The 22,159-nt window shown below is 35.9% G+C and overlaps 1 protein-coding gene across 1 annotated transcript in view; it reads right to left on the bottom strand.

Annotated features, from left to right (window-relative positions):
* The window catches only part of CDH12 (cadherin 12), a gene marked incomplete at both ends in the record, with an annotated part of 277,190 nt that overhangs the window by 185,444 nt on the left and 69,587 nt on the right, over positions 1 to 22,159 (bottom strand). The window contains 1 exon segment of the mRNA XM_079703115.1: positions 2,509 to 2,803. Coding sequence (XP_079559241.1) covers positions 2,509 to 2,803 — 295 coding nt within the window.

Here is a 22,159-nt window from a genome sequence, read left to right as displayed (position 1 = left end):
TTGGTTGAGTCTTTTATTAAAAGTGAAATAAGAACATTCTCAGTTATTGGGAAAGGACAGTTACCTCCTAGAGGATACCTCAATCACAGATATACAAAGCCAACAGTGAGATTTGCTGCAATAGCTATATTGCCCAATACACCATGGCTAGTTCTATCTGGTGTTGACTAAACATTATTTTAATATTCCAAGGAAAATGATACAGAAGCACAAATTGCCTAGAAGGAATGTGGAAAAAGAAAATAAAGAAAAGAATATTCATTAGATAGAGTGACTTAGGGCACTAAACCATTTCCATAGGTTAAGAAGGGTGTGCTTGGGAATGGAGTTCAGGGGCTCTAGGGACATAAATGTTTTGTCTGGATGCACAGCAGCTTCTGGCTAGCTTTAAGTTGCTCAGGTAAAAGCCAAAACAAGAAATACTGCAAATCTAACTGGGTCTCTAATGGATGTATTTGGTTACAGGTGTATAGGCAGGATTCCAGAGGATGGCAAAAGTACTGCCTGATAGGTATTTCATTTCTAATACTGAATTTGCAAGTGGTGTTTCTACTTCTTAGTATTTATTTGAAAAGGGCATATTGTGTTAATATAGTCCAAGAATACCTGGGTGAACTCATGTTATGGTTCCACATTCAAAAGAAATACTGTTCTGTTATTAAAAAAAAAAAATAAAAGGGAGGGTGCATTGAAAATCAGTTGAGGTATTTACTAAGGTCTCTTGAATAACCAATGAGAAATTTCAGTTACGGTACATGAGAAAACATTTTAAAGAACCTATTCTTGCATAGATCTTTCTGATAACTCGTGGCAGCACAGCAAATTCTGTGTCACCCCAGTATTAAAGCTGGGCTCACTTTGTTCTCTCACTCACCTACACTTTGACTGATTTTCCAGATTTATTTCTCTCTTCAGGCACTACCTGCAAACTCCTTATATAAGGGCTCAGCTCTGCAATCCTATCCTTTATCTTAATTGGCACCACAAAAAGCCTAATTGTTTATCTAACAAGACAGAACTTTCTAATACTGTAGAGGGATGTGTGTGTTTGCTTTAAGGATGCTGTTTCAGTAATAAAGTGTCACTAAAGGCCATAAATTCGTGTAAATATTTCCAATTTACATGAAATAAGCATCAGGTTAAAGAATTTATGTACTGGATTGCATTGTCTTCTTAAAGGTCATACTTTTCCTCAAAGTACTGTCTGCATTTTTCTGCCCCTGGAAAACCAAGACACGATTTTAAAAACAGCTGTCCCCATTTTCAGGGACTAGTTTCTAATACATTTTCCCAGTTGTATTTCTAAATCTGTAGGAATCATAGCACTGTGTAAAAGAGGCAGCTCAAAAAAAAAAAAATAGCAGAAACTGAATAAAAGATTTGCAGCCCTGAATATGCATACAAAATTTTTAAATTGAAGTGAACTCCTCTGAGCTGATTTCTTAGGTGAAGGAGAGAATATGGTCTTTGAATGCCTGATAAGGTCACAGACACACTTTCAAGTGCATTTATGGTAAATCCATGTGACAACTCCTACAGCCACTAACCTGCGTCTGCCTTCAGGGTAGTCTGTGCAATCTTCTTTGCATGTCTGGGATGGTTGTGGGGACAAAAGAAGCCCTCTGAGAAATGTCACACATGGGAAATAGTAACAATGGCTCATATATGAGAGTTTCAAATTGAAACCTAGAAGTGATGAGTAGCTTTATCTTACACATGTGCTAGAAACCAGAAGTTATTATGAAATAAATTGAGTGATTGGCAGTGGTGACTAAGGAATAAAATTTATAATTAAAACTTGTCAGTAAAGCTGGAATCCTTAACTCATTGACCTTAAAACACATATTATAGGACTTTGAGAATTGAAGTTGTTGAATTTATATTTTATTTAAATTATTAAGAATGATGATGATACTATAGCTTAACTGTAAATTTATTCTAGTAATGACTTCATAAAGATATTTGTTTCCTAGTTTGATGGAATAACTACTGTAGGTTACTTATAACCACAAAGGGTAAAATTCCTTTTCTCAGTGTCTCTATGGATAGCTACAAAGAGTGCAACACATCCCTTTCTGAACCACTTTGAGACTCAGATGCAATACATACTTTGGATAATTTATTTTGAGTGAAGAATGACTATCTGGTATTTGGTGTTACGTCCAGCACTGTGTAGGCGTCTGAATTTGCAATGACAATCAATTATGGTACAAAGTGAGTTATGTACTTAAAGTACAAAGGAATTCCATGAATTCAGGGAAATGCAAAGATTGTAAAATAGTGAAGAATGTTATATATCCTAGAAATTTATGTATCTATTCATAAATTTAGAATGGAGCAGGAAGAAAAAATAGTTAAGTAGAAAAAAAGGTAAATGAAATTAATTGTATCCTCTACAGTGCAGGAATAATCTTCTGAGTTACAAACAAGATATTTCCATCAACCTGGAAAAAATAAATGTTGAAAATGCCTCATCTCATCAAACAGAATTTTGATTCGCTTACTCACCCACAGGAGACATTTCTGGGACACTAGCGATATAAGGTCCATCCAGAAACTTTGGTTCATTATCATTAATATCCTGCACTTTGATGATGAATTCTGATTCAGGCTCTAGGGGCTTCCTGGTTTCTATATCCACAGCCTGAGCACGAAGTGTGTAGAAAGGTTTTTCTTCTCTATCCAGGCTCCTTATTGCATGAATGTCCCCTGTAGTCTCATCAATGGTAAAAACGGTGCCAGCGCCATCTCCTGAGAGGGTGTATTTAACAGTGCCCTCTCCCTTATCTAAGTCAGAATGGAGCTTTAGGGAGAGAGAGAGAGAAAGAGAGACAGAGAAACACCATTAAAGGGATGGCCCCACGTTAAAAAGCCATACCTGCAGTATAATTTACCAGAAAAGTTAAACCAAAATCTTATGTTTTTCTTTCCTTTTTTCCCACTAATTTTTTGATTATAAACATTTTTAACACAAAAAAGAGTTGAAAAAAAATGTATGGTGGACACCTATATATATATATATATATATATATATATATATATATATATATATATATATATATATCAGAGATTCCACTGTTTACCTTCCAATTTAATCATATAGGCTTTTGACTTATCACATAAATAGATCATATCCCTATCCTTTCATCCATTCTCCTGTCAACGCTTCTTATTTCTCCGTGCATTACAGACGTTAGAAGTACAGCCCCAAATCCATCAACATGCATAAATACAACTATTTTGAACATTTACTTCTTTTATATACTTTGGGGGATAAAATTTTCATAAAATGAAATGCACAACTCTTAAATGTACTTAGAGTTTCATTTAAATGATTGTTGTATTAAAATAAATTAGCTCATATATATTAAATCATACAACTTCCAAATACTATGAGGCTAGAAATCAGTGACATGAATCCAGTGAGACATATGGTAAAAAAAAAAAAAAAAAAAAAAAATCAGAAAACACCGAGCCATTTCATTTGAAAGGAGAGGAGAGTTTTAGCATACCAGGTTAATTTCAGATATGTACTATAGAGTATCTCATTTTAACAGACTGACTCTCAACCGGTTATTCAGTATTACTCAGCCAAGCAATAGGTAAAATAACTGATTATCCTTTCAGATTCACAAGCAAATGGTTAGCCCTAATCCATTCTATATATTTGAAATGTTATAATATAGAAATTTTTAAAATTTCTGCTAAGTTCTTTTGAAATACAACACATGTATAATTCACTATAATAGAGTATGGAATAAGGCACACATCAATATAATAGGGGAGAGGACCAAAGAGAAGAGAAATTATTATTGTGATACTGTAAATCAGTGTTTTTCAATCTGGAGTCCAAGAATTAATGATAGATGGACATAGCCTTGGAGATCTATAAATTATCCAAGAATAAATTTATATAGATAAATAATATGATATAAATATTTCATTATATATAATTCTCTAAGAACATGTGTACTCATATATTTCATAAATAATATAAATTTACATTCTATTTAAATTAAAAAGGATACATATTCTTATAAGTAATATTATTTTTTATCCAAATGCTGATCTAAAATACTTCAAATTATTCTCAATCATTTAGGTACAGCCATCTGATTTCAATGTTCAAATTTTTATTTTTAAAAGCTCATTCCAGTCAATGGATCAGTCAAAGAAAAATTGTTAAACTTTTAATGTGACCATACCATTTGGGCTGTGATTTAAAATTTTCACACAAGTATAAGTGTTTTGCAAAATTTGGGGTAAAATGAGTTGTTTTTCTTAATGCTTCAACACAACATAAAAGCTTTGAAAATATTATAAATTATATAGTTAGCCTTTGCAAATAGGCGTTTTGTGTATTCATATTAGTAATACCAAAACACAAAAACTCAACTTGGCTACATCTTTTCTCTTAAACTCAACATTCTGCTTTAGCTTCCAAAAGACACCTCCCAGCTCCACATAATATCAAGTGGTGAAAATCTCCCAGAGATCTCCATCTCAACACCAGCACCCAGCTTCAGTCAATGATAAGCAACCTACAGTGCTGGACACCCTATGCCAAGCAACTAGCAAGACAGGAACACAACACCACCCATTAGCAGAGAGGCTGCCTAAAAATATAATAAGGGCACAGGCACCCCAAAACACAATACAAGACGTGGACCTGTCCACCAGAAAGACAAGATCGAGCCTCAACCACCAGAACACAGGCACTAGTCCCCCCCCACGAGGAAGCTTACACAACCTACTGAAACAAACTTAGCCACTGGGGACAGACAACAAAAACAACTGGAACTATGAATCTGCAGCCTGCAAAAAGCAGACCCAAACACAGGAAGATAAGCAAAATGAGAAGACAGAAAAACACACAGCAGGTGAAGGAGCAAGATAAAAACCCAGCAGACCTAAAAAATGAAGTGGTAAAAGGCACTCTACCTGAAAAAGAATTCAGAATAATGATAGTAAAGATGATCCAAAATCTTGGAAATAGAATAGACAAAATGCAAGAAACAGTTAACAAGGACCTAGAAGAACTAAAGATGAATCAAGCATCGATTAAAAACACAATAAATGAAATGAAAAATACTCTAGATGGGATCAATAGCAGAATAACTGAGGCAGAAGAACGGATAAGTGACATGGAAGATAAAATAGTGGAAATAGCGGCTACAGAGCAAAAAAAGAAAAGAGAATGAAAAGAAGAGAGGACAGTCTCAGAGATTTCTGAGACAACATTAAATGCACCAACATTCGAATTATAGGGGTTCCGGAAGAAGAAGAGAAAAAGAAAGGGACTGAGAAAATATTTGAAGAGATTATACTTGAAAGCTTCCCTAATATGGTAAAGAAAATAGTTAATCAAGTACAGGAGGCACAGACAGTCCCATACAGAATAAATGCAAGGAGAAATATGCCAAGACACATATTAATCAAACTGTCAAAAACTAAACACAAAGAAATCATATTAAAAGCAGCAAGAGAAAAACAACAAATAACACACAAGGGAATCCCCATCAGGTTAACAGCTGATCTCTCAGCAGAAACTCTACAAACCAGAGGGAGTGGCAGGACATATTTAAAGTCATGAAGGAGAAAAACCTGCAACCAAGATTACTCCACCCAGTAAGGATCTCATTCAGACTTGATGGAGAAATTAAAATCTTTACAGACAAGCAAAAGCAGAGAGAGTTCAGCACCACCAAACCAGCTTTACAACAAATGCTAAAGGAACTTCTCTAGGCAAGAAACACAACAGAAGAAAAATACCTACAATAACAAAACTAAATAATTAAGGAAATGGGAATAGGAACATACATATCAATAATTACCTTAAATGTAAATGGACTAAATGCTCCCACCAAAAGACACAGATTGGCTGAATGGATACCAAAACAAGACCATATATATGCTGTCTACAAGAGACCCACTTCAGACCTAGAGACACATACAGATTGAAAGTAAGCAGATGGAAAAATATATTCCAAGCAAATGGAAATCAAAAGAAAGCTGGAGTAGCAATTCTTATATCAGACAAAGTTGACTTTAAAATAAAGACTATTAGAAGAGACAAAGAAGGACACTAGATAATGATCAAGGGGTCAAGAAGAAGATATAACAATTGTAAATATTTATGCACTCAAAATAGGAGCACCTCAATACATAAGGCAAATACTAACAGCCACAAAAGGGGAAATCGACAGTAACACACTCATAGTAGGGGACTTTAACACCCCACTTTCACCAATGGACAGATCATCCAAAATGTAAATAAATAAAAAACACAAGCTTTAAATGATACCTTAAACAAGATGGAATTAATTGATATTTATAGGACATTCCATCCAAAAACAAAAGAATACACACTTTTCTCAAGTGCTCATGGAACATTATCCAGGAGAGATCATATCTTGGGTCACAAATCAAGCCTTGGTAAATGTAAGAAAATTGAAATTGTATCAAGTATCTTTTCCGACCACAATGCTATGAGACTAGACACAAATTACAGGTAGAGATATGTAAAAAATACAAACACATGGAGGCTAAACAATACACTACTTAATAGCTAAGTGATCACTGAAGAAATCAAATAGAAAATTAAAAAATACTTAGAAACAAATGACAATGGAGACACAATGACCCAAAACCTATGGGATGCAGCAAAAACAGTTCTAAGGGGGAAGTTTATAGCAATACAATCCCACCTTAAGAAACAGGAAACATTTCGAGTAAACAACCTGACCCTGCACCTAAAGCAATTAGAGAAAGAAGAACAAAAAACCCCTAAAGTTAGTAGAAGGAAAGAAATCATAAAGATCAGATCAGAAATATATGAAAAAGAAATGAAGGAAACTATACCACAGATCAATAAAACTAAAAGCTGGTTCTTTGAGAAGATAAAGAAAACTGATAAACCATTAGCCAGACTCATCAAGAAAAAAAGGGAGAAGACTCAAATCAGTAGAATTAGATACGAAAAAGGAGAAGTAACAACTGACACTGCAGAAATAAAAAAGATCATGAGAGATTACTACAAGAAACTCTATGCCAATAAAATGGACAACCTGGAAGAAATGGACAAATTCTTAGAAATGCACAACGTGCCAAGACTGACTCAGGAAGAAATAGAAAATATGAATAGACCAATCACAAGCACTGAAATTGAAACTGTGATTAAAATCTTCCAACAAACAAAAGCCCAGGACCAGATGGCTTCACAGGAGAATTCTATCAAACATTTAGAGAAGAGCTAACACCTATCCTTCTCAAACTCTTCCAAAATATTGCAGAGCAAGGAGCACTACCAAACTCATTCTACGAGGCCACCATCACCTTGATACCAAAACCAGGCAAGGATGTAACAAAGAAACAAAACTACAGTCTAATATCACTGAAGAACATAGATGAGAAAATCCTCAACAAAATACTAGCCAACAGAATCCAACAGCACATTAAAAGGATCATACACCATGATCAAGTGGGGTTTATTCCAGGAATGCAAGGATTCTTCAATATATGCAAATCAATCAATGTGATACACAATATTAACCAGTTGAAGGAGAAAAACCATATGATCATCTCAATAGATGCAGAGAAATCTTTCTACAAAATTCAACACATATTTATGACAAAAACCCTGCAGGAAGTAGGCATAGATGGAACTTTCCTCAACATAATAAAAGCCATATATGACAAACCCACAGCCAACATCGTCCTCAATGGTGAAAAACTGCAACAATTTCCACTAAGATCAGGAACAAGACAAGGCTGCCCACTCTCACCACTCTTATTCAACTTAGTTTTGGAAGTTTTAGCCACAGCAATCAGAGAAGAAAAGGAAATAAAAGGAATCCAAAGTGGAAAAGAAGAAGTAAAGCTGTCACTGTTTGCAGATGACATGATACTATACATAGAGAATCCTAAAGATGCTACCAGAAAACTGCTAGAGCTAATCAATGAATTTGGTAAAGGAACAGGTTAAAAAATTAATGCATAGAAATTTCTGGCATTCCTGTATACTGATGATGAAAAATCTGAAACTGAATCAAGAAAACACTCCCATTTACCATTGCAACAAAAAGAATAAAATATCTAGGAATAAACCTACCTAAGGAGACAGAATACCTGTATGCAGAAAATTTTAAGACACTGATGAAAGAAATTAAAGATGATACAAATAGATGGAGAGATATACTATGTTCCTGGATTGGAAGAATCAATATTGTGAAAATGACTCTACTTCCCAAAGCAATCTACAGATTCAATGCAATCCCTATCAAACTACCATTGGCATTTTTCACAGAACTAGAACAAAAAATTTCAAAATTTGTTTGGAAAAACAAAAGACCCCGAATAGCCAAAGCAATCTTGAGAATGAAAAACGGAGCTGGAGGAATCAGGCTCCCTGACTTCAGACTATACTACAAAGCTACAGTAATCAAGACAGTGTGGTACTGGCACAAAAACAGAAAGATAGATCAATGGAACAGGATAGAAAGCCCAGAGATAAACCCATACACATATGGTCACCTTATCTTTGATAAAGGAGGCAGGAATGTACAGTGGAGAAAGGACAGCCTCTTCAATAATTGGTGCTGGGAAAACTGGACAGGGACATGTAAAAGTATGAGATTAGATCATTCCCTAACACCATACACAAAAATAAGCTCAAAATGGATTAAAGACCTAAATGTAAGGCCAGAAACTATCAAACTCTTAGAGGAAAACATAGGCAGAACACTGTATGACATAAATCACAGCAAGATCCTTTTTGACCCACGTCCTAGAGAAATGGAAATAAAAACAAAGATAAACAAATGGGACGTAATGAAACTTGAAAGCTTTTGCACAGCAAAGGAAACCATAAACAAGACCAAAAGACAACCCTCAGAATGGGAGAAAATATTTGCAAATGAAGCAACTGACAAAGGATTAATCTCCAAAATTTATGAGCAGCTCATGCAGCTCAATAGCAAAAAAACAAACAACCCAATCCAAAAATGGGTGGAAGACTTAAATAGGCATTTCTCCAAAGAAGATATACAGACTGCCAACAAACACATGAAAGAATGCTCAACATCATTAATCATTAGAGAAATGCAAATCAAAACTACAATGAGATATCATCTCACACCAGTCAGAATGGTCATCATCAAAAAATCTAGAAACCATAAATGCTGGAGAGGGTGTGGAGAAAAGGGAACACTCTTGCACTGCTGGTGGGTATGTGAATTGGTACAGCCACTATGGAGAACAGTATGGAGGTTCCTTAAAAAACTGCAAATAGAACTACCATATGACCCAGCAATCCCACTACTAGGCATATACCCTGAGAAAACCATAATTCAAAAAGAGACATGTACCAAAATGTTCATTGCAGCTCTATTCACAATAGCCCGCAGATGGAAACAACCTAAGTTTCCATCATTGGATGAATGGATAAAGAAGATGTGGCACATATATACAATGGAATATTACTCAGCCATAAAAAGAAACAAAATTGAGCTATTTGTAATAAGGTGTATAGACCTAGAGTCTGTCATACAGAGTGAAGTAAGTCAGAAAGAGAAAGACAAATACCGTATGCTAACACATATATATGGAATTTAAGAAAAAAAAAATGTCATGAAGAACCTAGGGGTAAAAAAGGAATAAAGACACAGACCTACTTGAGAATGGACTTGAGGATATGGGGAGGGGGAAGGGTAAGCTGTGACAAAACAAGAGAGAGGCATGGACATATATACACTACCAAACGTAAGGTAGATATATAGTGGGAAGCAGCCGCATAGCACAGGGAGATCAGCTCAGTGCTTTGTGACCGCCTGGAGAGGTGGGATAGGGAGGGTGGGAGGGAGGGAGACGCAAGAGGGAAGGGATGTGGGAATAGATGTATATGTATGACTGATTCACTTTGTTATAAAGCAGAAACTAATAAAAAGAAAAAAAAAGAAGTTGTGGCTAAAAAAAATAAAAAATAATAATAAAAAATAAAAATAAAGAGCATAAGCAAAGGATTTGTACTGGGTAAATGATATAATTTAAACAATTTGAAAACTATAAGGGGGTACAAGCTTTTGATTTTTCTTTAAAGTTTCTGCATATTTTACTCAAGTCTAAGGAAAATTGCAAAGAATGACAGGAAGAAGTTTTTTTCTCCCAATATTTTATGAACTGCTGTGAAGCATAGGAAGTTTCAAGCGTAAACTCAATCTGTAGAGAAATATTCTTTGAACTTAGGAATTTCAAATTACAAATTTCATCCATACTATTAAAGATATTCCACACATGAACATTTGCTTTTACTTTCAAATTTATCTAAAGATATGAGACAAGCAAAAGCCCAATGCAAAAGCAATGTCTTTATAACCTAGATCCATTTTGCGAATGGCTCCAAAGAATATGTGTTAATATTGTGGAAACAAGTGAAAATTCTAAGTAGGTTTTTATAATGTGATCCAAGTAGAGTCATCAAAAAAATTTTTCATTTAGCCAAAATCAGAAGTATTTTCTTTTCTAACTGACATAAGAATAAAAAAGCAAATGTCTTTTCAGCTCTATTCAAGATCCAAATTAAATTCAGTTGCTGCTACTCTTTACATTTTTACCTTTTCCTTCTAATTTAAATTTGGGGTTTGAAGAGATTAAATTTTCAGAAGAAATATGTGAAAATACGTTAAATTTGAACTGAAAATGAGCTTGATGAATGTAAAATTCTTGAGAGGATTAGAATGGTTACAACAGTTCATTGCAGGTTAATACCTTAAAGAAGATCACCTGCAGTACCCAGCATTGACAGGCAATGTTAAAAATTAGTCATTTAGTACCAAATGTAAAATGGATGGTTAGTGGGAAGCTGCTGAATAGCACAGGGAGATCAGCTTGATTCTTTCGGACCACCTAGAGGGGTGGGATAGGGAAGGTGTGAGGGAAGCTAAAGAGGGACAGGATATGGGGATATATGGATTCATATAGCTGATTCACTCTGTTGTACAACAGAAACTAACACAACATTGTAAAGCAATTATACTCCAATAAAGATATTTTTAAATAAATAAATAAAATAAAATTGGTTATTCAGTATTGATTGAGTCCAGTACATGAGTGACTAGCTAAAAGTATTGGTATTTTTGCAACATCAATTCTGATGTTAAATAAATGATGTTGGCCTGATGTTGGGTAATGTAGAATTTGCTTTGTATCACATATAAAATAATTTGAATAGAGAACATATATAACATAATAGTTTATGTTGTAAACTAACATAAAAATCCCTATCACCCCCTTACTTAGAGAGAACTTCTTTTATCATTTTACACTTTCCATTAGATATACACATATATTCATATATAAATGAAAGCGTATACATATAGAAATATGTTTGTATATGTTTTATATGTATATATAATATTTTCTGATTATAAATACATATATACATGATATAAAAATGAGAAACGAGTCAACATTTTCAATAACAATATACCATAATCATTTTCAGTATAATTTGAAAATTTTCAGAATTATTTTTTAATATCTGTATTGCATTTGTTCAAAGGAAATTGAATGATTCAATGGGTTTTGCTTATCCTTTTATAAACAATGTGATGAATATGTGTGTGTTGTCTTAATTCCTTAAATAAACAGGTAAATATAAATAGATGGGTAATTATAAAGACCAAAAATGTAACTTTTATGAATCAAAAAATTGTGAATCTTGAATGATTCCAGAACTTGATGTCTACAGATGAAATTGGTAAATTTAAATTTTTAGCAATGCAACTCAGGCTTAGCTTACATTATGAAGCTACTTCTCAGTTTTATTTGCATTTAGCAGGCAGGAGGGTTACAGAAGGATTCACTTGCTGAATCTTTGGGTTGTGTTAACTATGAACAATCACATGATGCCATTTTACACCGCGGCTTTAATCTCCATGTAAGATAACAATCCACAAGGATGAAATTATTTTCCTTTATAGTGATTTAAAAATAATGCAAGAAATATTTCTTATTCTGATTATTTTTTTTAAAAAAAGCTGTTTCTGAGTAGGTACTGACTATATTTACTGACTGAAGCAGCTAAATCCAATAATACCATCTTTTAGTATTGACACTTAAAATAAAATTTCTCCCAGAGAGTTCCATAAATGATAGCTATAGAAATATGCACTGTCCAGGCAGTTGTTTTGTGGAAGTGGTGCTGTTATTTTCGGATGTTTTCCAAGTCATCTCAGATGGAGCATGAAAATGAGATGCCAAGAGAGGCTTAAAAAAGATACCGAGGACTAGCTTCAGCGTGTAAGCAAACCTGAACTCCAGCGTCTAAAAGTTTTGAGAAAGCTAATCTAAAGTTAAGTGTTTACTAACATCTCTCAGATTATATTTTGCAAACTGCTGCAGAAAAAAAGAAATGTATTCTTATTTTCTCTGTGTTGAAAAGTGCACATAAAATGGGAAATACTTTTCATATCACTATACCCAGCAATTATTTTATTTCCATTTGCTATTTGCCAGGTTAAGGGTGGTTACAGGCATGAGGAGGGCATGGAGGATGTTGGGAGGAGAAATGGATGATTCTGAAAAGTTTTTGCTAGAAAATCAAAAACTGTGTTAGCAGGTTATTTCATTTGATGTATATACCTGCAAATTACTTTTTTATAAGTATGAATTTATTTCATCTATTTAAGTTAATCACAGGTATTTTAATCAAAGTACTACATTGAAATGGCTAAAATCAGAGTATGGAAGAGCTTGTAATGCACAATTTTACCTTCCTTTTCTCAGTCTCATTCACCAGGGAAATCATGTTTTAACTGTTTCTGTTGAATTCTTATTTTAAGAAATGTGGATATTTCTTAAATAAAAAATGTTATAATAGTATTTCTTTTATCAATTTGAATAATACTTATTGACTTGCAAACCCCAGGCCACTTCTTTTTTTTTCCAAAGGAGTTGTAGTATCACTTATTTTACTTGTTATCAATGAAACACTGGTCTGAATAGTATATGTGTACTTTGGGTCTGAATTCAGTTCAATCATACAATGTAACTGTGGTTCTCTATCTTCTACTATTATAACATTAACACCTTTAGAGTCCCCTTAAACTCCTTCCTTTTCTCATCCCTGAATTTCATTGCCTGTATTATACAGAATTAAGTGTAAAGATTTTGTCAATTTGGTCTATTTATTTATTTATTGGTCTCTTTTTTAAAAGTAAACTCTAATGGTTAATTTTATGTATTAGTTTGACTGGGCCACAGGATGCCCAGACATTTGGTCAAAGACTATTCTTGGTATATCAGTGAAGATACTCCTGGATTAGAATAACATCTGAATCAATAGACAAAGTAAAGAGGATTCAAGGAAGATGGCAGAAGAGTAAGACGCAGAGATCACCTTCCTCCCCACAGATACATCAGAAATTCATCTACACATGGAACAACTCCTACAGAACACCCACTGAACACTGACAGAAGACCTCAGACCCCCCAAAAGGCAAGAAAACCCCCAAGTACCGGGGTAGGGCAAAAGAAAAAAGAATAAACAGATGAAAGGATAGGGACGGGACCTGCACCAGAGGGAGGGAGCCGCGAAGGAGGAAAGGTTTCTACACACTACAAGCCCCTTCGTGGGCAGAGACTGCGGGTGGCAGAGGGGGAAAGCTTTGGAGTAGCGGAGGAGAGCACAGCAACAGGGGTGCGGAGGGCAAAGCGGAGAGATTCTGGCACAGAGGATCGGTGCCGACCGGCACACACCAGCCCGAGAGGCTTGTCTGCTCGGCCGCTGGGGCGGGCGGGGCTGGGAGCTGAGGCTCAGGTTTCAGGTTTCAGTCGGAGCGCAGGGAGAGGACTGCGGCTGGCGGCAGGAAGAGAGCCTGAAGGGGTTAGTGCACCACGGCTAGCCTGGAGGGAGGCCGGGAAAAAGTCTGGAGCTGCCGAACAGGCAAGAGACTTTTTCTTCCCTCTTTGTTTCCTGGTGCACGAGGAGAGGGGATTAAGAGCGCTGCTTAAAGGAGCTCCAGAGACGGGCGCGAGCCGCGGCTAAAAGCGCGGACCCCAGAGACGTGCGTGGGATGCTGGGGCTGCTGCTGCCACCACCAAGAGGCCTGTGTGCGAGTGCAGGTCACTGTCCATGCCCCCTTTCCGGGTAGCCTGAGCAGCCCGCCACTGCTGGGTTCCAGTGATCCAGGGACGGCTTCCCCTGGAAAGCGCACAGCGTGCCTCGGGCTAGTGCAATGTCACGCCGGCCTCTGCCGGCGCAGGCTCGGCCCTCCTCCGTACCCCTCCCTCCCCCCGGCCTGAGTGAGCCAGAGCCCCCGAAGCAGCTACTCCTTTAACCCCATCCTTTCTAAGTGAAGAACAGACACCCTCCATCGACCTACACACAGAGGCAGGGCCAAATCCAAAGCTGAGACCCAGGAGCTGTGAAAACAAAGAAGTGAAAGGGAAATCTCTCCCAGCAGCCTCAGGAGCAGTGGATTAAAGCTCCACATTCAACTTGATGTACCCGGCATCTGTGGAATACATGAATAGACAACAAATCAACCCAAATTGAGAAGGTGGACTTTAAGAACAAGATTTAAGATTTTTCCCCTTTTCCTCTTTTTACAATGAATTATCCCAAATTGAGGAGGTGGAATTGAGAGCAAAATTTTAGATTTGTTTCCCCTTGTACCCTTTTTGTGAATGTGTATGTGTATGCTTCTGTGTGAGATTTTCTCTGTATAGCTTTGCTTCCAACATTTGTCCCAGGGTTTTATCTGTCCGTTTTTATTTTTATTTTTAATAATTACTTTTTTATTTTAATAATGCTATTATATTTTATCATACTTTATTCTATTTTACTTTATCTTCTCTCTTTCTCTTTTTCCTACATTCGCTCATCCCTCCCTCCCTTGCTTCTTTCTTTCTTTCTTTCTCTCTTTCTTTCTTCTACTAATGCTTTCTTTCTACTTTTTCTCCATTTTATTCTGAGCCGGGTGGATGAAAGGCCCTTGGTTCTGCAGCCAGTAGTCAGTGCTGTGCCTATGAAGTGGGAGAGACAACTTCAGGACACTTGTCCACAAGGGACCTCCCAGCTCCACATAATATCAAACAGTGAAAATCTCCCAGAGATCTCCATCTCAACACCAGCACCCAGCTTCAGTCAACGACCAGCAAGCTACAGTGCTGGTCACACTATGCAGAGCAACTAGCAAGACAGGAACAGAACCCCACCCATTAGCAGACAGGCTGCCTAAAAATATAATAAGGCCACAGACACCCCAAAACACACCACAAGACGTGGACCTGTCCACCAGAAAGAAAACATCGAACCTCATCCACCAGAACACAGGCACCAGTCCCCTCCATCAGGAAGCCTACACAACACACTGAAACAACCTTAGCCACTGGGGACAACAAAAACAATGGGAACTACGAACCTGCAGCCTTCAAAAAGGAGACCACAACACAGTAAGATAAGCAAAATGAGAAGACAGAAAATCACACAGCAGGTGAAGGAGCAAGATAAAAACCTACCAGACCTAACAAATGAAGAGGAAATAGACAGTCTACCTGAAAAATAATTCAGAATAGTGATAGTAAAGATGATCCAAAATCTTGGAAATAGAATAGACAAAATGCAAGAAACAGTTAACAAGGACCAAGAAGACCTAAAGATGAATCAAGTATCGATTAAAACACAATAAATGAAATGAAAAATACTCTAGATGGATCAATAGCAGAATAACTGAGGCAGAAGAACGGATAAGTGACGTGGAAGATAAAATATTGGAAATAACGGCTGCAGAGCAGAATAAAGAAAAAATAAATAAAAGAACAGAGGACAGTCTCAGAGACTTCAGGGACAACATTAAATGCACCAACATTCGAATTATAGGGGTTCCAGAAGAAGAAGAGAAAAAGTAAGTGACTGAAAAATATTTGAAGAGATTATAGTTGAAAATTTCCTTAATAAGGGAAAGGAAATAGTTAATCAAGTCCAAGAGGCACAGAGAGTCCCATACAGAATAAATGCAAGGAGAAATACGCCAAGACACATATTAATCAAACTGTCAAAAATTAAACACAAAGAAAACATCTTAAAAGCAGCAAGGGAAAAACAACAAATAACACACAAGGGAATCCCCATCAGGTTAACAGCTGAACTCTGAGCAGAAACTCTACAAGCCAGAAGGGAGTGGTAGGACATATTTATAGTGATGAAGGAGAAAAACCTGCAACCAAGATTACTCTACCCAGCAAGGATCTCATTCAGATTTGATGGAGAAATTAAAACATTTACAGACAAGCAAAAGCTGAGAGAGTTCAGCACCACCAAAGCAGCTTTACAACAAATGCTAAAGGAACTTCTCTAGGCAAGAAACACAATAGAAGACAAATGCCTACAATAACAAATCCAAAACAATTAAGGAAATGCAAATAGCAACATACCTATCGATAATTACCTTAAATGTAAATGGACTAAATGCTCCCACCAAAAGACACAGATGGGCTGAATGGTTACAAAAACAAGACCCATATATATGCTGTCTACAAGAGACCCACTTCAGACCTAGAGACACATACAGATTGAAAGTAAGCAGACGGAAAAAGATATTCCAAGCAAATGGAAATCAAAAGAAAGCTGGAGTAGCAATTTTTACATCAGACAAAATTGACTTTAAAATAAAGACTATTAGAAGAGACAAAGAAGGCCACTACCTAATGATCAAGGGGTCAATCCAAGAAGAAGATATAACAATTGTAAATATTTATGCACCCAACATAGGAGCACCTCAATACATAAGGCAAATACTAACAGCCATAAAAGAGGAAATCGACAGTAACACACTCATAGTAGCGGACTTCAACACCCAACTTTCACCAATGGACAGATCATCCAAAATGAAAATAAATAAGGAAACAAAAGCTTTAAATGATACATTAAAGAAGATGGACTTAATTGATATTTATAGGACATTCCATCCAAGAACAACAGAATACACATTTTTCTCAAGTGCTCATGGAACATTCTCCAAGATAGATCATATCTTGGTCAAAAATCAAGCCTTGGTACATTTAAGAAAATTGAAATAGTATCAAGAATCTTTTCCGACCACAATGCTATGAGACTAGACACAAATTACAGGAAGAGATATGTAAAAAATACAAACACATGGATGCTAAACAATACACTACTTAATAACGAAGTGATCACTGAAGAAATCAAAGAGGAAATTAAAAAAAATACCTAGAAACAAATGACAGTGAAGACACGATGACTCAAAACATATGGGACACAGCAAAAGCAGTTCTAAGGGGTAAGTTTAGAGCAATACAATCCCACCTTAAGAAATAGGAAACATCTCAAGTAAACAACCTCACGCTGTATGTAAAGCAATTAGAGAATGAAGAACAAAAATCCCCCAAAGTTAGCAGAAGGAAAAAAATCATAAAGATCAGATCAGAAATATATGAAAAAGAAATGAAGGAAACTATACCACAGATCAATAAAACTAAAAGCTGGTTCTCTGAGAAGACAAACAAAATTGATAAACCATTAGCCAGACTCATCAAGAAAAAAAGAGAGACGACTGAAATCAATAGAATTAGAAAGGAAAAAGGAAAAGTAACAACTGACACTGCAGAAATACAAAAGATTATGAGAGATTACTACAAGCAACTCTATGCCAATAAAATGGACAACCTGGAAGAAATGGACAAATTCTTAGAAATGCACAACCTGCCAAGACTGATTCAGGAAGAAATAGAAAATATGAATAGACCAATCACAAGCACTGAAATTGAAACTGTGATTAAAAATCTTCCAACAAACAAAAGCCCAGGACCAGATGGCTTCACAGGAGAATTCTATCAAACATTTAGAGAAGAGCTAACACTCATCCTTCTCAAACTATTCCAAAATATAGCAGAGGGAGGAATACTCCCAAACTCATTCTACGAGGCCACCATCACCTTGATACCAAAACCAGGCAAGGATGTCACAAAGAAAGAAAACTACAGGCCACTATCACTGATGAATATAGACGAAAAAATCCTCAACAAAATACTAGCAAACAGAATCCAACAGCACATTAAAAGGATCATACACCATGATCAACTGGGGTTTATTACAGGAATGCAAGGATTCTTCAATATATGCAAATCAATCAATGTGATACACCATATTAACAAATTGAAGGAGAAAAACCATATGATCATCTCAATAGATGCAGAGAAATCTTTTGACAAAATTCAACACACATTTATGACAAAAACCCTGAAGAAAGTAAACATAGAGGGAACTTTCCTCAACATAATAAAGGCCATATATGACAAACCCACAGCCAACATTGTCCTCAATGGTGAAAAAATGAAACCATTTCCACTAAGATCAGGAACAAAACAAGGCTGCCCACTCTCACCATTCTTATTCAACATAGTTTGGAAGTTTTAGCCACAGCAATCAGAGAAGAAAAAGAAATAAAAGGAATCCAAATTGAAAAAGAAGGAGTAAAGCTGTCTCTATTTGCAGATGACATGATACTATTCATAGAGAATCCTAAAGATGCTACCAGAAAACTACTAGAGCTAATCAATGAATTTGATAAAGTAGCAGGATACAAAATTAATGCACAGTAATCTCTGGCATTCTTATACACTAATGATGAAAAATCTGAAGTTGAAATCAAGAAAACACTCCCATTTACCATTGCAACAAAAAGAATAATATATCTAGGAATAAACCTACCTAAGGTGACAAAAGACCTGTATGCAGAAGATTGTAAGACACTAATGAAAGAAATTTAAAATGATACAAATAGATGGAGAGATATACCATATTCCTGGACTGGAAGAATCAATATTGTGAAAATGACTCTACTACCCAAAGCAATCTACAGAGTCAATGCAATCCTTATCAATCTACCACTGGCATTTTTCTCCGAACTAGAACAAAAAAATTCTAATTTTGTTTGTAAACACAAAAGACCCCGAATAGCCAAAGCAATCTTGAGAATGAGACACGGAGCTGGAGGAATCAGGCTCCCTGACTTCAGACTATACTACAAAGCTACAGTAATTAAGACAGTGTGGTACTGGCACAAAAACAGAAAGATAGATCAATGTAACAGGATAGAAAGCCCAGAGATAAAACCCACACACATATGGTCAACTTATCTTTGATAAAAGAGGCAGGAATGTACAGTGGAGAAAGGACATCCTCTTCAATAAGTGGTGCTGGGATAACTGGACAGGGACATGTAAAAGTATGAGATTAGATCATTCCCTGACACCATAGACAAAAATAAGCTCAAAATGAATTAAAGACCTAAATGTAAGGCCAGAAACTATCAAACTCTTAGAGGTAAACATAGGCAGAACACTGTATGACATAAAGCACAGCAAGATCCTTTCTGACCCACCTCCTAGAGAAATGGAAATAAAAACAAAGATAAACAAATGGACCTAATGAAACTTGAAAGCTTTTGCACAGCAAAGGAAACCATAAACAAGACCAAAAGACAACCCTCAGAATGGGAGAAAATATTTGCAAATGAAGCAACTGACAAAGGATTAATCTCCAAAATTTATGAGCAGCTCATGCAGCTCAATAACAAAAAAAACAAACAACCCAATCCAAAAATGGGAAGAAGACTTAAATAGACATTTCTCCAAAGAAGATATACAGACTGCCAACAAACACATGAAAGAATGCTCAGCATCATTAATCATTAGAGAAATGCAAATCAAAACTACAATGAGATATCATCTCACACCAGTCAGAATGGTCATCATCAAAAAATCTAGAAACCATAAATGCTGGAGAGGGTGTGGAGAAAAGGGAACACTCTTGCACTGCTGATGGGTATGTGAATTGGTACAGCCACTATGGAGAACAGTATGGAGGTTCCTTAAAAAACTGCAAATAGAACTACCATATGACCCAGCAATCCCACTACTAGGCATATACCCTGAGAAAACCATAATTCAAAAAGAGACATGTACCAAAATGTTCATTGCAGCTCTATTCACAATAGCCCGCAGATGGAAACCACCTAAATTTCCATCACTGGATGAATGGATAAAGAAGATGTGGCACATATATACAATGGAATATTACTCAGCCATATAAAGAAACAGAATTGAGCTATTTGTAATAAGGTGGATAGACCTAGAATCTGTCATACAGAGTGAAGTAAGTCAGAAAGAGAAAGACAGAAACTGTATGCTAACACATATATATGGAATTTAAGAAAAATAATGTCATGAAGAACCTAGGGGTAAAACAGGAATAAAGACACAGACCTACTTGAGAATGGACTTGAGGATATGGGGAGTGGGAAGGGTAAGTTGTGTCAAAGCGAGAGATAGGCATTGACATATATACACTACCAAACGTAAGGTAGATAGATAGTGGGATGCAACTGCAGAGCACAGGGAGATCAGCTCGGTGCTTTGTGACTGCCTGGAGGGGTGGGATAGGGAGGGTGGGAGGGAGGGAGAAGCAAGAGGGAAGGGATATGGGATCAGATGTATATGTATGACTGATTCACTTTGTTATAAAGCAGAAACTAATAAAAATAAATAAATAAATAAATAAAATACTACAATGATGGAAAAAAAATAGACAAAGTAAAGCAGACTCTGGTCCCTTATGTGGGTGTGACTCATCCAATCAACTGAAGACCTGAATAGAACAAAAAAGCTGACCCTTCCCTTAGTAAGAGGGAACTCCTCTTGCCTGACTGCTTTCAAGCTGTGACACTGGTTTTTATTCTGCTTCCAGACTTAAACTGAAACATCAGTTCTTCTGTGTCAAGCCTGTTGGTCTTTGCAATAGAAATATACCATGTTTTCTCCTGGGTTTCCAACTTGCTGACTGCAAATCCTGGGACTTGTCAGCCTCCATAATTGTACAAGCCAATTCTTGATAATAAATAAATATATATCCTATTGACTATTTCTCTGGGGAATCCCGATTAATACATAAGGCTTCAAAGCCCTCTCCATCAGTTGCTGCTGAAACATAAAATAAAACTAAAGAAAACACTAACACCCTTTTGATAATTATAATAATGTACATATATTTGTTCCATAGCAAATAACATACAGTGCCTATATGATTACAATATTTTCATTTTGCATATGGAGTTTTTTGAGATATCTTTTTGTTTGTATTATTTGCTTTTCTCATATCTTTAAGCTCACCTCATTTCTCAGGGCCAACATCAAATCTCCTTTTCAAAACATATATTGTTCAGGGACCCCTCTTTCTTCCTACTCCAAACTAGAGCATTTGCACGATTTTCAACCTGGAATTTTTCTTTATTAATCTCCTGGTTTGAAACACTATTTCTTGGATTTTATATTTTCTTCTATATTAGTTGACTAATTTGTTTGTTGCCACCAATCTCCTATAACTTCTTGAGAATGTGTCTTTGAGAGGCAAGTTTCTTTTGTCTTTGGATATCAGAAATGCCTTTATTTCAGGCTTTATTTTTTTACCTACACATATACTTAATTATTATCTGGGCATATAGTTCTAGATTGGAAATAATTTTCCCTTAAAGGCAAGTATCTATAGTCTTCTAGAAACCAATGGTAAAACTGATGTCTGCCTGATTATATTTCCATTGCAAGTAAAGAGCCTGTTTTTTTCTCCCCATTTTATTTTACTCTAAAATTACAATATTATTTTTATTTTGGTATTCTAATTATTTAGAACACTGTCTCCAAGTGTGTGTTTATGTGTGCTTGTGTTTTGAACATTGTCTCCAGATGTGAGTTGATATGTGTTTGTGTTTCTTTCTTTGGGTTGGGTACTTAGTAAGTTCCTTCAATTCAAAAATTATTTTCCTTCAGCACTGAGAAATTTCCTTTTATGATTATTTCCATGATTATGTTCTATCCTCCATGTTTCCTTTGGTCTTTCTGGAATTCATATGCTCAATGTTAGATCTCATGGACCTTCTGTAAATAATATACTTTGTCTACAGTCATTCATTTCTGTATCTATTGGTCTATTTTGTGAAAAAATTAAAATTTATCTTAAAATTATTTATTGATTATTTTCAGCATTTTCAAAGTCAATACACATATACACATGTGTGCACACACACATACGACAGGCATATTAATTTCCAAGATTTTTTTCCTTTACTATGAATGTCCCCTT

This window comes from Hyperoodon ampullatus (assembly GCF_949752795.1).
Source record: "Hyperoodon ampullatus genome assembly, chromosome: 4".
Classification (NCBI taxonomy): Eukaryota; Metazoa; Chordata; class Mammalia; order Artiodactyla; family Ziphiidae; genus Hyperoodon; species Hyperoodon ampullatus.
This window is presented reverse-complemented; position numbering and strand designations above follow the sequence as displayed.